Below are 17,253 nucleotides of genomic sequence, written 5' to 3'. Positions count from 1 at the left end.
TTTAGTGGCAGTAAATTTTTGAAATAAAAGTAATTAAAAAAACCCAGAAATTTGTGTAAATTTACTGAAAATTGATTCCAGCAATCTGGGAACACTGCCAATATTTTTTTGTGTTTATATTAAATTGTTCCAAATTTCCACCAAGCTAGAAAGTTTGGCCTATTTTGAATTTTTCATAAATTTGTGAAAAGTAGAATATTTGACAGATATTTAAGCAATCTTGGAACACTGCCAAAAAATGTTGCTTTTTTATTTATATTAACTGTTCCAAATTTGTATGGAAACCAAAAGTTTGGTTTAATTTGATTTTTTAATAAATTTGTGAAAACTAAAATATTCGACAGATACTCAAACAATCTGGGACCAATTTTCAATTATAAATTTTCAATAAATTTGTGAAAGCTAGAATATTTGACACCTATTTTGGCAAACTGGGAACACTGCCAAAATTTGTTAATATTTTCTATTTTTTTATTAAATTGTTCCAAAATTTCCACAAAAATAGAGTGTTTGGCTTATTTGAAATCTTTCATAAATTTTTACAAGGCAGAATTTTTGACAGATATTTTAACAATCTGGGAACACTGCCAAAATATGTTGATGTATTTGTGAATGTTTTTTTAAATTTTTCCAAATTTCCAAAAGAAGAAATTAAACTTAATTTGTGAAAAGTAGAATATTTTCAGGCATTTCAGCAATCTGGGAACACTGCCAACAATATATTTTGAATTTATTTCAAATTGTTACAAATTTATATCAAAAAAGAAATATTCTAAAATTGAAAGTTTGGTTTTCTTTCGAAAAGAACGCACTTTCCTTTCTTTCCTATCTGGCAACCAAGCGACGTTTTAAAACAAAGAAACGCGAATGGAGTGGTAGCTGTCACTTTTGACAGCCGAAGTGTCAGGCAGCCCGCCGACCGGCCCCGACAAAACACAATAGGAGCCAGAATTAGTTTTGTGTTTTGCCAGCCCGGTGCCCATCGTTCCATTCGGGCGCGTCTTGGTTTTATAGCGTCTTTTGGTGTTTGTTGTTTGTTTTTGATGTTGTTGTTGTTGTTTTCCTCTGTCTGCCGAAAGGCTTGTAACTGCAAATTTAAGCCTATTTGTTTTTTTGTTTGTTTTGATTTTGTTGTTTCGAGTACTCTTTTCCGTCATGTATGATGATTTGAACTGTCTAAAAACTACTTACCATAGTTTGAAGCTTGTTTGGCGAAATTTAATTAGGACAAGTTGAATTCTTAGAAACAAGCTATAAAATTGCATTATTTTTAGTTAAATATTAAATAAAAGAGAAAAAACTGCGAATAGCATAAAAGCGATATATAAAAATATTTGACTATGAAAAAGATTGGAATATATTTTATGCTGAATTGATATAATGTGTAATGAGCTGGAATTTATGTCTAGAGAAAAATTTAATATGAAATAGCTTAAAAAATTTAAAGTGCGTTGCAATGCGAATAAGTTTAAAAATATATATAAATAAAGTGATTTGATGCTGTACATTAAAGCTGTGCTTACCCCTAGGTGGAACGGTGTTAAATTATTTTATTGTTTAAATTTAGGGTTTGTTTATTTATTTGTGTTTTGTTTTTAAGTAAAATTTTGAATCATTTTCAAAACTAAATTGCAATTTTTTAAATATTTTTTTCAGCAAAATTATTTATTTCGTAATACAATTTTATTTTTTTTATATAATTTTATTTAATATTTATAATTTTTTATCTATTATTATTTTATTCAAAATTCAAATTGAAGTAATTGATTTTATGAATTCTCTAATTGGAAGATTTATTCTGGTTTTTTTTTGCATATTAAATATCTAATAAGACTACTAATTGTTGGACGCATTTTATTAGGTTTATTTTTAACGAATTTGAATGCGTTCTTTATACATTTTCATATTTTATTTTGTTTTTTTTTTTATGGAATGTGATTGTTAGTTAGTTATCGTTATTTAAATTAATTTATTTATTAATTTTGATAGTGAAATTTTTAATTTCAAGTTATCATTCATATTTTTTTAAAATAAATTATTGTTTATCTTTTTTTTGTTTGTATTTTGATAAATTTAAAAATTTAAAAGTTCCAATTGATGTTTGTTATCTGTTTCTTCAAAATAATAATTTTCTTATTATTTCAAAGCACACAGTTTAAATCCACAGCGAAAAAATTATGTTTTAGAGAACAGACCTAACCTTTCCCTTTAATAATTAAACTTAAAACAAAACAAAATCGTTGGTTTTTCTCTCGATACCAGCTTATGATATCAATCTGTAAAAATACTGTTCAAAATATCATTTTTTCAACATCAAATTGGTTTTCTTCACACTAAACAATAAAGTTGCTTAACAAAACTAGGAATTTCAGTTTTTTTTTCGCATCCACCAAGAAATCTGGCAACACTGCCGCCGATTCAAACCGCGATACACAACAAAACAATCTAGCCAAGACGCACGCAGTAACGCTTGCCGCAATCTTGGTTCTCGTCTTCGCTAGCTTGCTTTCTGCGGTACAAACTTGCGTGCAAGGTTGCACCCAACAAGCGAGGATGCTCACGCGAAAAACTAGATGGCGCGCGTCCAGATTTCTTCGTTTCGGCTCGGTTTTCCAGCACAATCTACAGTACAAATACGACACACACAGTCTAGCCGCGTACTTTTTAGCCAAATAATTGTTAAGGTTTGAAAAAGGGGTTGTGGAGAGTGTGCTTTTGTTACTCTTTCATTTGCTTCAGAATCTTCTGCGAGCTGGGCATCAGATTCATCATGTACAGGGACGTATTTGTATCTGTAGGATTGTCGGAGCGTCCACTGGTGGGTTGTTTGTTTGTTTTGGTTTTGTTGTGTTGGGTTTCGAGTTGTAACAGAAAAATAAAAAACAAAAAAAAAGTGACTATAAAAATCCTAACCAAAAAACAACGAAACAGTAAAGTTGTGTGTAACACTGACTTATTATTATTTCGAGGGAGGGGACACGTTTTTCCCTCGTCACCCACAGGGTGACGAGTCGGACGCTGCGTACTAACCTAAATTTATTAGTTGCTTGTTCGCCTAATTCATAAAACTTAATTTCTTCGCTAAATACATCTAAAGGTACGTTGACTGGTCTCCGTAACCGACCGCCTTGTTGGTATCCATGACGACGTTGGTTCATTGTTGTTGTTGTTGTTGTTGTTGTTTTTATCCAAGTGCGCGGCAGCAAATTCCATCACGCGGAAGATTTTTTGTTTTCGTTTCGATTGAGGTTCGCGTGGTGGGGGGAAAGTTTGTTGTTGTTTTTGTTTTGCGTATTTTTGAAGAGAGAGAAGGTGGAAGAGAAAGAGAAAGAGAGAGAAGAGAAAACGGAACGCAAGATTCGGAACGAACGGAAGAGAGTAGAAAAACGAGAAGAAGCACGGACAACGGAAGAATCGCGCGAAACGTAACGGGTTGCGTAACGTATCGTACGGTAGGGGCGGGGAGTTTTGTTTGGAGAGTTGAGGGGGTGCGTTACGTAGCGTGTGACGAAGCGTTTCGAACGGGGGGCGGGGGAGATTTTTTGGAATGAATTTTAATGTTTTTTTTTTTAACACAAATGGACGCGAACCGAAAACGGAAAAGAGTTTTTTTAAACAGAAGTACAGAAGTGGCAGGTGATCGATTGTTTTTTTTTGGCGGTTGGACGGTTTTGTTTTGGACGTTTTGATATTTTTTTTGGTGATGATGGTTGGGCGGTTGGGCGGTTGGTTGGTGGTTGGTGGTGGTTGATGCGTGGTTGATACCGGAGAAACAGAACCGAAAAGTAAAAAGAGAAAGAAAGAGGGAAAAGATGAAATTCAAACAAATCCATTAGGTCGCTGACGGGGAAATTGAATTGATATATACTACCGCTTTGATAATAATACAAAATGGCATCAAAGCTCGGTCGATTCCGGTCAAAAAAATATTCATTCCGCAGCGGATCGAAGTACCTTAACCTTCGATCCGGATCGCCTAGCAGAGTATCGGGGAACTGGTTAAGCGTTCGGAGCTGCGTCTCGAACCTTAAACCACTGACCTGGAACGAGACAAGCACAGAAAAGGGAAAAGAGAAAGAAACGGGGGAAAAAGAAGCGAAAAAAAAGGAAACGGCATTAGCGCGGTGTGCGTGAGAAATTTATTTACTGTGAAGAGAAAACTTTTTGGAAGGGATTTTTGCAATTAAAAGTGTCCTTTACAATCGTAGATTTAACTGCCGACCCGAAAAATTGTTATAAAATGGTTTCATTATCATTTGCAAATTGAAATTGATTCAAACACCATGCGTCTCCATGATTCATAAAACAAAATTATGGAGACGCAGTGTTCTTCAAATTGTAACAACTTTTTCAACAATAATTTTTTAAATTATCCATCTGAAGTTTCCAGTTATAAATTTTGATTTCATGATTCCATTTTTAAATATATTTTTATCTAAATTTAAATTTATTCTCATAAAATTCAACTTTACTGGCATCACTTCCCATAATGCCATGCAACGTGAATGGATGTTGCATGCAAGTTGAATCAAATGCATTCGTAACAACATCGCATATCGTTCTGGCATTGCTCAAGGTATATAGATTAGATAAGGTAAGGCGGGGTTTTCAGCTGTCAAGAAATAGTCAGCACGAAAGCACGATTTTATATGAAGATTTTCAGGAAAGTGAAAATTTCACCATTTCCGGAAAATTTCACAGGATTTTTTCTGACAATCTTTATACAAAATCTGCTTTCCGTGCTAACTACTTTTAAATAGCTGGAAAACCCACCCAATTAAATCTATATGCTTAGCGTATATTTGAAAAAGTCATGTTAAAACCTGGTTACTAAAACATTTTTTAAAATTAAAACCAACTTAAAAATTTGTTTTTATGAACAAAAATTATACAACATGGATGGATGTTGCATGCAAGTTGCATTATGCGTTCCTGTGTTTGTTGACACTCATCCAATTTTAATAATATCGAGGTTATTTTCAAACAAATTTCATCCGAACAAAACCAATATGACAAATTTGAATTTCACTGATATTATATTTTAAGTTCACTAAAATTTGAGTAAAAAACACTCAAAAATAAATGGTAAATGAAAAACAAACAAATTCAAGTTTCTGAGTAACTATTTTTTTCAATTTAATATGAGTTAATTTAACTCAGAATATGTATTTTGAATTAGCCTGTGCACCTCCGTGTAAGCACGAGAGCAAGCAGCAGTCAAGTGCTCAGTGCTCTATTGTTTTTTCGAAATTTTCCGCCGTAGTCTACCGTGATCACCCGCGAGTTTGCTCCTGCAGCATGCCAAAGGCCGGCCGTGGCCGTGGCAGTTCGAGTGCGGCCTCGAAAAACCCGCGAAGTTCGTCTACCGGCCGTGTGCAAAAAGGTAAACAAACCAACGCCGTGTCGACCGCCATCGCGCAGGGGAGCGTGAGCGCAGAAGGCATCGACAAAAAGTTGCTACATCCCGGATATGTTCCAAGATCACCAGTGCGAACCCGTTCCGGTACTTCCGGTGCCACGGCCAACACGTCAACATCCGCCAACATTCCCATCAGGAACGAGTTCCAGATGCTGAGCGACGACGAAGAAAACAACAACAACAATACCGACGGTAGCAGCACTACCGACGACGACGATGACGATCGTCGTGCACGGAAAAAAGTGCCGACGCCAAAAACGAACAATTCTCCAAAGGAACGTAGACCACCTCCAATTTTTGTTTTGGACACGTTGGTGGACGATATTGACGAGTTGCTGGAAGGCCTCGGATATTGTCTGAAAATCGGTAAGTCGTCAGTGCAAGTCTACACATTTGACAACAAGAACTTCGACCTGGTTGTGGAGAAATTGAAGGGTAAAAACTTCAAGTTCTACACATTCGACCCTGTGCAGAAGACAGCCGTGAAGGTCGTCTTGCAGGGGTACCAAGACCGCCCGATCTCCGACCTCAAGAAGGACCTCTCGGGTGCTGGAATAACGCCGCGTGACATAAAAGTCCTCTCGCGGAAGACAACAGTCACAGGTACACACACACTGTACCTGTTGTACTTCGACCGCGGCACCGTCAAGATTCAAGACCTGCGACGAACTAAGGCGTTGGACGGGTTTTGGGTAAACTGGCGGTTCTACTCAAAGAACCCGTCGGACGCACCACAATGCCACCGTTGCCAGAAATTCGGCCACGGCTCGCGGAACTGCAACCTTCCGCCCCGCTGTGTGAAGTGCGGTGAAACACACCTCTCTGAGGCGTGTGCACTGCCGTGCAAGGCGGACCTGGGGGACAAGGCAGAGCAAACCAAGGCGCGCATCAAGTGCGCCAACTGTGGAGGTAACCATACCAGCAACTACCGTGGATGCAGTGCACGAAAAAATTACCTCGAGGAGCAGGAAAAGAGGAAGAAGAAAGCAGCAGCGTCCCACCCTCCTCAGCGAAGTACGAGCGTAACCGTGCCGGCTGCTGGGCAGCGTACGGTTCCCGCGGACAACTCAGCATTCCCCCCTGGCTGGGGGCGATCGTTCGCCAGCGTGGTCGCTGCCGGTAGCGGCAATGCGGCCCAGCAAGAAGTCACCGGGGAAGATCTCTTCACCCTGCCAGAGTTCTTTGCTCTTGCGGGGGAGATGATGTCGAGGTTTCGGACCTGCCGTAACAAGGCGGAGCAATTTCTAGCCCTTGGGGAGCTGATGATCAAGCACATCTACAAAGGATAAAATACTGTGATGTAGTTATAAGCTTTTTCTCTTTCTTTCCCCTTTCCTTTGCAATTTTAGCAAGTTTTTTTTTTAAATTTTTCTTGCTCTTGTTAGTGCCATAGTTATAGAAATAATTGTTCCAAAATGGATTATGGTGCAACACACAGCTGAAAGGAACTCCAAAACTCTGTTATGAACTGCAAAAGAACTGATTGTATCTTGATTATTCACCAATAAAACCGAATTGAAATTGAAAAATTGAATTAGCCTGTAAAATATTCCATGTATTTGACATTTTGACATCCATTTAAGGGGTTACATACATGTAAATCGGCAAGAATGTCAGAGGTTGGTTTGAGCACAAACTTAAACTTTTTTTAAATCTGTTTTAAGGAAATTAAAATATACATTTTCAACTATTAACAAAATAAATTTGAAGACATTTGGTTGCATCATTGCCGAGATATAGCTATTTGAAGTTAGCAGTTTCAAAAAACGGGTGCCACGATATCTCAACACTGCCTTGACCAAATCGGCTCAAAATTTTGGTGAAGACTCGTTAAACAGGTACCGTGTGCATGACGAAGGCCGATTTTCAAAAAGTTTATTTTTTAAAAAGATAAAAATATTTTAATGTTTTTTCATATAAAAAATCGAAAGTTTTTTATTTTTGTATTTTTTTAAAATGCAAAATTTCAAAATCGGGCTTCGTCATGCACACGGGATATGTCTTGCGAGTCTTCACCCCAAATTTCAGGCAATTTGTAAATTCACTCGGTGTTCAGAAAAAAACGCTCATAAAGTTTGACAGCTCGCTTTGCGCATGGCAAAATTTTCAGCTTAAATCGTCTGTAACTTACTTTAATCATAAAGTATCTTTAGAAACTTTCAGGAGTGGTTGAAAATCATATTTTGAGTGGATTTAATAAATTTTCTGTAATATGAAATTTTGTGATTTTCTACATGCATGTAACCCATTAACGGTTTGCTATATATATCTGAAAAAAAACATTAGTAATGCTTGAAATATATACCTCTAAATGGATTGATTTCTTGAATTCCCCTTTGAAACATTTTTTTTTAAATAAAAATGTGGATATTTCTGGAATAAAACTTGAATGGATAATGCATGCAAGTTTCTTGTTCACTCTTCCAAAATCACAAATTTCTGACTTATTTTTACTCAAATTTTATGAATTTTCAATTTTATCAAATTGCGTTAGAAAACAGATTTCGTGGTAAATTTCAAACCTCCCAGAAATCAATCTTTTTTGTATTTTTTTTTCAATTTATCAACTTGCCTTAAACTTGGAGACCAAAGCAGCCATTTTGCCTCATTGGTTCATCCATACAAGTTTTCATACAAATTTGACAGCTGTCCATACAAAAATGCTATGTAAATATTCTTAAAATTTAAAATTATGCGCTTTAATTATCCCGCCCGTGTGGATCAATCGGACCGCGCACTGGACTCACAATCCAGATGTTGCTGGTTCGAATCCCACGGCGGGCGCTCTAAAATTCTAAGTGTGAATATGGGTATCCGGCGCCGTCGCTCCGTGCCGTACTCAAACACTTAGGAGCCCAGGGCGGCGAAGTCCTTGTAGTTAAAAGGAAGACACTAGTGGTTGGTACTAGCAATGGTGGCCGACAGCTATAAAGTCAACTTCGTTTTTCGCTTTAAAAATGTTAGTTTTAAACTTAAAATTATAAAAATATTTTTATCGGAAAAATCTGATTTTTTCAATTTATTTTTTTTATTGAAAATCAGATCAGTAGTTGCTGAACTATCGGCATTTGAAAGTTGAGCGATATTTAAGTGATAATCAAAAATACTTTTTTTTTGTATTTTTTTGTATTTATGTGGCTCAAATTTCACAACTTCTAGAGTTCCAATCTGCAAAGTTTATTAGAAAAATACACTGGAAATTTTCTGAACTATTTAAAATAAATATTATTGAATTGGGCAACCATGGGCTATATTAAAATAAAAATGCAATATATTCACAAAAAAATAAATTTGAGGTAGACTTTTTCCAAATTTCCGTAAAGCATTTTTGATTTCAAATCTGGTTAAATCCAAAAATGAAATTATTTTTTTTCGACGGTTTATTCAAAGATTTCCAAAAAATATCTTTTGCGATAAATTGGCAACACTGTCAAATATTTTTTGGCATTGCTGGGTTATAGCTTAAAAGTTATCTTTTTTGATGTTTTGAAAAATATCAAATATAAAAATTTCGAAAATAATGTTTTTGCACATTTTTTTTTCTTCAAAACCGAGCAGATGGAAATAACTTTGGAATAACATTTTTTGATATTTGAAAATACTAGGTCAATAATATTTATTGTTATTTATAAAAAGTTTTGTTATTCGCCGTTATGATTTTTTTGTTATTGGATTGTTATTGTAATAACAGACTAATAACATTTCAGTTATTATTTTTTGTTATTTTAAACAACTAATCCGATCATCCCAATAACAGTTGGAGATATTCTTCCATAACAAAAATTGTTATTCCAAAGTTGTTTAGGCTTTCAACCAATATCAGACCAATAATAAATTTTGTTATGATAACATAAACTGTTATTAAACTCTTATGCAAAAATGGAATTTTCAAGAAGAATCCATAAGACTTTCTGTTATTTTAACAGTATTTGTTATTGAAATGGCATGAATATTGTTATTACCGTCTGTTCCTGAAGTGTATTTAAAATTTCTATTCTCAAGATTTAGATTCGAGAATAAGAACGTTTATTTAATTTTGTATGGACAACTGTCGAATTTGTACTGATACTGATTTGTTTTTCGGGTTAGTTAAAACATCCTTACAAATGGATATGGAATTACCCCCAAAAAAGATTTATATCAAATCAAATTGAAATTTGTAAAAAAATTCAAAAGATAAATTATTTTATAATTTTGCCGAGATTATAAAACAGTTTCACAAATATCCTAGAAAACATCAGTTTTACTGGCATCACTTTACAATGTCATGCAACTTGCATGAATTTTGCATGCAAGTTGCTTCATCGTATAAAATACCGAGATTTGAACCAAGTCACTATGCATGCAAGTTCATCTGTTTACCTCTGCTGCACCAAAATGGCCTGATAGATTAGAAAGACAGTAGGCTTTGATTTGAGTGTAAACTATCAGAAAAAAAAATCAATGCTCAAACTTCCCTCTACGGAAACCAGCGGTTTTCAGCGATTTCCGTAGAGTCAAGCATCGATGTCACTGAAAGTGTGGCTGCCAAGCGGATATCGATGTATCAAGCAGTTAAATTCCGACCGATTTGTCATGCCAGAACACAATTAAGGGCACGCATTGTAGGGTGGGAGAAGCATTTCTCGATTATTTCTCGCATTTTCACGAGAGTTTTACCTTTCATCACTTGCAAGCTACAATTTTAGAGAAGGTCGAACAAAAAAAAAAACGGTTTAAAAAAAAGTTTGAAAAGTGTACTTACGTTGATAACAACTCTCTCGCAAAAATCATGATCGTGCGGTATTGGTTCAAAATGAGTATGGCCTCCCCCAAAACCGTGCGCCGCCCCCCCTTCTTCATCCTGACTGCTCAACTTGGGTAGAGACCTGCGAAAAATAGAGAAGAAGAAAAAAACGGAGAAAAATTAGCTCTCATCGTAGTTTGGTATTGATCTTTAGGGAAGTTTCATTTTTTTTTGTTTCTCCGAAAGTGGGAATAATATTGCTTTCAACGTTCAAGCTCCAGCGAGCGCTTGAAGGGGATACTTTGCGTTTTTAATGAGCCCTCTTGACGACGAGATCCCCCTCCACCCCGAACTCAACTTTCCAAAACACGTGGCCTCTGTCCTTCGAGCTTCATCAATTCACGCGCCAAAGGTCGACCGAATCTCGAATCTCGTGTCTAATTAAATTGATTCATTGCTTTTTAGAACCCCTCCTTTTCCCCTCCCAACCTAAAAAGTTGCCATTAAATCATACCTCATTGAAATCGGCTGCCAAATTTGTTTCAAATTTCCCCCACGTGTTCCAAAAATTGCTTTTTAGGTATTGAGAAGAGGTACACAATTATCATGTCGTGTTAGGTTAGGGTGACGCTAATGTCCCTCCCTCCCCTTTTTAGTAGTAGGCCTGTACAAAACGAAGCTAATTTCCACCCCAACCAGGTTTGTTATCGTTTTGCATATTGACGTTGACGTGGGAAAATGTTTGTTGTTTTTTTTTTGTTTTGTATTGAGGGGGAAAGTTTTCACACGCGAAAGCTGTCGCGTCGCCCGGTTTTTGATTTGGCGATTTAATCGACAGTCGTTGCAGCAGGTGCAGCAGCGAATACATTGTAGCAGGGTAAGGATAGCAGGGTTGCTGGATTTGATAGTTGTTGAAATTGATTGGTCTTTTAGGGGTTTAATAAGCAACATTTTACCATCAAAACAGGATGTGGAAGAAAGTGGATTTCGTTTCTTTTTGCGACCTTTCTATACAATTGTCTTAACCCTCTAAAAAATCACTGAAATCATTTTTTAATCAATTTGTGATCTATGAAAAGCATTGGAAAGAAGAATTCTCTTAAAATTTTATAAAATTTTAGGGTTTGGTATTTTGCCTTGTTTTATGTGACTTTGTAATTTTTTTTAAACTTGTTTTTTTTTTCACAAATCAACATTGGTTGTGTTTTTTTACTAAAATTTCCTATATTTTATGCATAAATAGGTATGATGTAATGTTTGTAGCGTCTCAGACTTTGCTTCTACGCATTTTTCATAATTTAAATGATGATGGTATCATTCTATAGCAGAAAATGTGAAAAAACAAGCAAAAAATTCAGAAAGTAGCTGTAAAACCATCAAAAAACTAAAAGGCTAAAGGTAATAAGAGGAGATGGTAAAATAAGCCAAATACTATCAAAAACAAACATAAACTTAACATGATAAATGCAAATAAAAAAAAGCTTAAAATGGAACTAGAAAAACATTAAACAGGAGAAGTAAGTTTTCCGTACAACAAAAGTTGCTCAAAATGAGCTACTCACGAGAAAAATTAAAATTTTCGAAATTGTGTTGTGCATGAATTAATTTTAAAATTGTGATTTATTTTCATTCATCGAATTAACAATTGAGTTTTTTTAAAAAAACAAATGTACAATTTATTTAAATGCTTTTGATCATGTGGATTGTGGTTTTTGGAAGGCAACTATTTTTAAATTAAATCTATGGATTTATGCATTCTTTCAAAGTTAAGCACTACCTGTGGCAACATAAATGTCTCCTATGTATTTTCATTACTTTTGAATCTGGTTTTAAAGCATTCGAGCTTTCAGTAAAACCACAAAAGTAGTACTTTGTTCCGTAAATCTTCGATTAAAATCAATCTAGAACGATGAAAAAGCCTACTTTTTTGTAACAAAAATAACAGAATAAAAAAAAACACTTTTCAAAACAACTGCTGAAAAGTTTTACTATTTAGCACTGAAATGGATGCTAAAAGTTGTAAAAGTAATACTTTTCAACATTTCAACATTGGTTTGATTAAATAGACTACAAAAAAAAAAATAATAACATTGGTAAAAAATATGTTTTTGAAGTTTTGGATTTTATTAGGCTAGGCTATCATGACTAAAATAGATAACAAATTTGATGTTTTTCTCATTTTGCCGATGCTTGAAAAAACAAATTTAAATCATTTTTTGCGTAGCAAATCAATCATGCAATAAAACATTAATCTTTTTTTAAATTTTAAAGATATATTTTTTGCTATATTTTTTCAAATTCCTTTTTCCAGTCATTCTACCAGACTTACCTTTTGACGGGTGCGACAACGGTTTGCTATGATACCGGTTTTTCTATGCGCACCATTTCTCGTCACGACCCAAAACCCGACACAACTCGGTAGCTTGATCGGTGCACCAAACCGAAGTTTGGTGTGACGGCGGTGTGGATCGGGTACACAAAACTGACATGGTTTCTGCGCCTACCACACGGGAGAAGTTTGGAACTCTTGATGCCTTGCAAGCCAACTGAACTCAACAGTTCTTAATGGTGTGGTTGTCAAAGGCAGTGCATTAGTATTTTAAAGGTTCTTGGTTCGAATCTCGACAGTTATTATTTTATTTTTTGAATGTTTTTTATTTGTTTAGAATAGTTCGTTAGGAATAGAATTTCGCAGTGTCATGAAATATAAACTTTAACTTCTCGTGCATATAACCCTGAAATAGGCATTTTCACTTAAACCTGCCTGCATAATATGGAATGTTTTCTCTATTCCACTACAAAAATCCATTCAATTTTCTAACTCTTTGACTAAAGCGTCGCAGGTTCGAAGAAGTTACTTAAAAAATGTATATAATCAGTAATTTTGACAGCAAATATTGAAAAAAAAATCCTTAAAAATATTTGTACCCAGGATTGAACCAGGAACCTCGTGGTAAAAAGACGGAGACAACAACCGCCACGCCATCCCGAAGTTGTGAATGATGGCTGGCAAACCTCAATCAAAACAATGTCGCCTCCGGTTTACTTGGATCAACCATATGTTGAGTTGCATCCTTGGTATACAGTTTGGGTGCACCGGTGGTGTACCAAGGTGCTTTCGGTACAGTTGCTATGGTGTGACAACAAACAGCTCGGTTTGGTTTCTAGAGTGACACGAAAACCGCACCACGGCGCACCAGATCTTGGTGTTCAGTGAAGCCTGCATTCTACCCTTCGAAATCGTCTACTTATCTTCACCAAAAAATAACGTTGCTGAAAAGATTCTCGAAAAAGCCGACATTTCTCTATCAAAAATAACAGAATCAAAAAGAAACACTTTTCAAAACAAATGCAAATAAAAAGTTTTACTTTTCAGCACTTATAAATGATGCTGAAAAGTTGAACATTTCAGCACTGAAATGGATGCTTAAAAATTGAATTTTTCAGCACTTGTTGGTTTAATTTTTTTTGCATAAAATTTCGATTTTTCCCAAAAACCACTAATTTAAAAAAAATCATAACTCAGCGGCAGATTTTTTGACAATACTCTCTATTGCTCAAAAGTTGCGGGGTTTAATCCACTAAAACATAATAAAAAAAAATCTCAAAAATCAAAAAATACGTATTTTGGGAAATTGAGTTTTTGTGAAAAAAAGTTAATTAAAAAATCGGATATTTTTTCTCAATAGTCTTCAACAAAACCTACAATTTTGCCGAAGTCATCAAAATTCACTCAAAAGTTACAGATTATTGAATATTTACGTACCATTTTTGTATGGACGGCTGCCAAAATTGTATGGAGACTTGTATTGGTGAACCAATGACACAAAATAGCTTCTTTGGTCATAGGGAAGGCCCCCCCCCAGAGTTTGAGCCAAATCAAAAAAATACAAATAAAATCTATTTCCGATTTTGGTAGAGAACTGCTCAAATGATAATTTTGTTGTGGATGAAAAAATGACCTCTCTTGGTTATGGCAGATTCCAAAAGTACACTAAATTTTCCGTAAAATGCCATGTTTCTCAATTTTGGACAGTTAAGGGACGAAAACTTGCAGCGATTTTAAAACTATGTTTTAACTTTTTTGATAAAAAGTATTTTTTTCAAGATTTTTAGAACGTCATCGAATCGAGCGTCCTATTTTACACAAAAATCCGTTTAATACCAAATTTCTATCTCTTGATGGTTTTGAGCTAGATTTATAAAAAAAAGTGTTAGTAAAGCGTCATGAAATATCGAGAAATAGACCTCGGATTTGCAAACAGGGCCCAAAATTACCTCTTAGAGAAAAGTAAAAAATAAAAAACAATTATTCAAAAAAAAAAAAACAATTTTTTCACGCTCTCTAACTGTGATTCTTGTGAAACCCTCTTCATGGCGAACTTTTAGATTTTCCTTTTTTGATGAAGTTCGTCTTTCCCAAGATTCGATCCGATGACTTCGACGATTTATTGTTATCTCCACGGCAGGTCCAGGCGCGCTTCCACATCTCTCCACGAGGCTTCATAGTAAACAAGCTGGCCTAAACGTCAATAAGAAGGCTGCTGTCAGCTTTGTTATACAGCACTGAGCTGTACAACTTAACGCCAGAAAAGGCTGTCATTCGAAATTAAGTTATATAAGTTTGTTTGAAGTCAGTTTTTATAACTCCATTATGTAACTTTGTTATAACAAACCGTTTCAACTGTCATTTCGATTACCGTACCACGGAGTAACATTGAAAATTGGTGTGATTTTAATTTGTTGTTTTCTCTATCATGAACTCCGTAAGCTGATATTTTTTGTTGCTTTTACCGGCGATATTTTTATAAATAATCGGTCAACAATTAAAATTATTGCAATCTTCGATAAGTAAACATTATTGAAACTCTAAATACCTCACGTACAAATTTACACCACCTAACAACACGCAATGTCAAGTTGAATATGTTTGTTGATTATCAGTTATATAACCTATTCTCCGATAACATTTGTGTAACAAAGCGAGAAAACCTAAGGTTATTTATAGAATGGTTGGCCACGCCCATTTTTCAGAAGATGCCGTCGCATGACAATGTTAGACAAGCAGTGAAACAAACAGTGTAATATTATTCTTATTCAACAAACTGTTTTCGAGGAAAACATTGCAGATGAGGGAACAGCATCTTGGCATATCAGCATTTTGACGTTTAATTACAGCTCATAAAAAGCGTTTTTGACTGAAATCAAGTGATAAATACCTCAAACGGAAGTGAGCAAGCAAGTTTCTATCGAAGGTGTTCCAAAATAAGTTGTTTAAACAGTGTAATTCAGCAAATTGGATGGAGTTATGAGCGAGTGCTAAACCTCCCAAATAGGTGAGAATTTTTCCTATGTTGTGTTCTAAAGTTGGAAAAGAGTGAAGTTGACTGTGTTTTAACACTTTTGTGGCACAAAACACGATAGATACATAAGTCAGTTATACAAGCAGTGAAACAAACTGTTATTTAAGTTATGTTCAGATTTTTTCTCGTATGTTTATCAAAAACAATTGTCTAACTATTATTCAACAGTCGACAAGTTATGAGTGCTACTTGGGTTAGAGGTACATTGGCTTTGATCGTCCAGTTTTCACAGCGGCGAGTTAGCCGTGCGGGTTGGGGCGCGGACTTAGTAAGCTAGATATAACTATCGGCGATTTGATATTTTTTTAGGATTACACATATTTTTTCCTAGCGTCTGCCAGATGTAAATTTACACATTATAAGAGGTAAAATTAAAGCTTGTTTCTGACATAAAAGATGTGTACTCCTTTTTAGATGTAATTTTACCATGTTTTTTTTTTTACTGTGTACGTTTTGATGATTAAACATTGGTTAAAAGTGGATTTTTAGAATTTCTAGATCGAAATTCGACTAAAACCGGGGTTGGGTTGTAGATGGTTCATTATTAACGCCAATGAAAATTTGTCTTAAATAAAATTTATCCTTTTTTATGGGTCATTCCAGGTCAACTGGAACACTTTTAAACTCGACCTTCTCCGATTTGGACCAAACTTGAAGGGAACGTTCATCTATCGATAGTTAACAGAAATCTCAAGTTTGGTGCTGATTGGATTATCCCTCTTTTTTTGGCACCACCCTATTTTGTTGACGATTTTCTAATTTATTTTTTTCTTTTAATCATAACTTTGCAACTGTTTGAGCAAAAGACTTTCTACAGGTTGCATTTTATAGAAAATTGTCCGAGGAATTCGATAAAAACAAAATTAAATGCCCCCCTAATGTTATATTTTAACGTTTTATAAGTAATAAAATAGTAATAAAATTCAGTTTTGACTAATTACTTATATTTTTATTTGTTCAATATTATCACCATCGTGTTCCCCGGACAATTTTACATAATAATCAATGTAAACCTCAAACTAAAATGAACTATTGCCGAGAAACAGCGATTTTACTGAAAAAAGTTTGATTTTGCGCAGCACTCTGTCCTATGAATTCAAATCCGAAATAAGTTTCTCACATATAAACACCGAACTATGCGGGATTCATCCCTTTTTGTTGAAAAGTACTACATGTACTTCCGAGTGCTGCGCAAAATCAAACTGTTTTCAGTAAAATCGCTGTTTCTCGCCGATAGTTCATTTTACTTTGAGGTCTACATTGATTATTATGTAAAATTGTCCGGGGAACACGATGGTGATAAAATAAAAAAAATATATAAGGAATTGGTCAATTTTAATACTTAAAACGTTGAAATATAACATTAGGGGTCATTTAAGGGTTAAAGTTTTAATTTCTAGAACAATTTTCAATAAAATGCTACTTGTAGATAGTCTTTTGCTCAAATAGTTGCAAAGTTTTGATTAAAAGAAACAAATAAGTTCCAGTTGATCTGGAATGACCTTTATTCAATTTTACCTCAATGTATGTGAAAATTGAAATTTCACATAAAATAATAAAAATCAACACAGTTTTGGGCAATGTTTTGTAAAATTTGAAACAAAATAATTTTTATTGTAAAGTTTTCAAGCAGAACTAGAAACATTTCGTGATATTTATTATCATAGCAATATAGTGATCAATAAAAGCCGTCACCGGAAACTAATTAAGCCCGACAATAAGCAGCACCAGGAAGCAATGATTTA

The 17,253-nt window shown here is 34.8% G+C and overlaps 1 protein-coding gene across 7 annotated transcripts in view; it reads right to left on the bottom strand.

Annotated features, from left to right (window-relative positions):
- Positions 1–17,253, bottom strand: part of LOC120415071 (potassium voltage-gated channel protein Shaker) — a 241,240-nt gene that overhangs the window by 31,609 nt on the left and 192,378 nt on the right. For 3 of the 7 annotated variants that reach the window (XM_039576465.2, XM_039576471.2, XM_039576466.2), the window contains exons 2-5: positions 10,164–10,287; positions 3,869–4,040; positions 3,031–3,127; positions 2,723–2,815 (exon numbers count right to left, since the gene is read on the bottom strand). In XM_039576465.2, coding sequence (XP_039432399.1) covers positions 2,723–2,815; positions 3,031–3,127; positions 3,869–4,040; positions 10,164–10,287 — 486 coding nt within the window. The remainder of the gene's footprint in view (positions 1–2,722; positions 2,816–3,030; positions 3,128–3,868; positions 4,041–10,163; positions 10,288–17,253) is intronic. The other 4 variants (XM_039576469.2, XM_039576468.2, XM_039576472.2 and 1 more) reach the window with 2 other exon arrangements.

Source organism: Culex pipiens, chromosome 1, assembly GCF_016801865.2.
Source record: "Culex pipiens pallens isolate TS chromosome 1, TS_CPP_V2, whole genome shotgun sequence".
In the NCBI taxonomy this organism is placed as follows: Eukaryota; Metazoa; Arthropoda; class Insecta; order Diptera; family Culicidae; genus Culex; species Culex pipiens.
The sequence above is the reverse complement of the archived record's forward strand: the minus strand, read 5'-3'. Positions and strand labels throughout refer to the sequence as shown.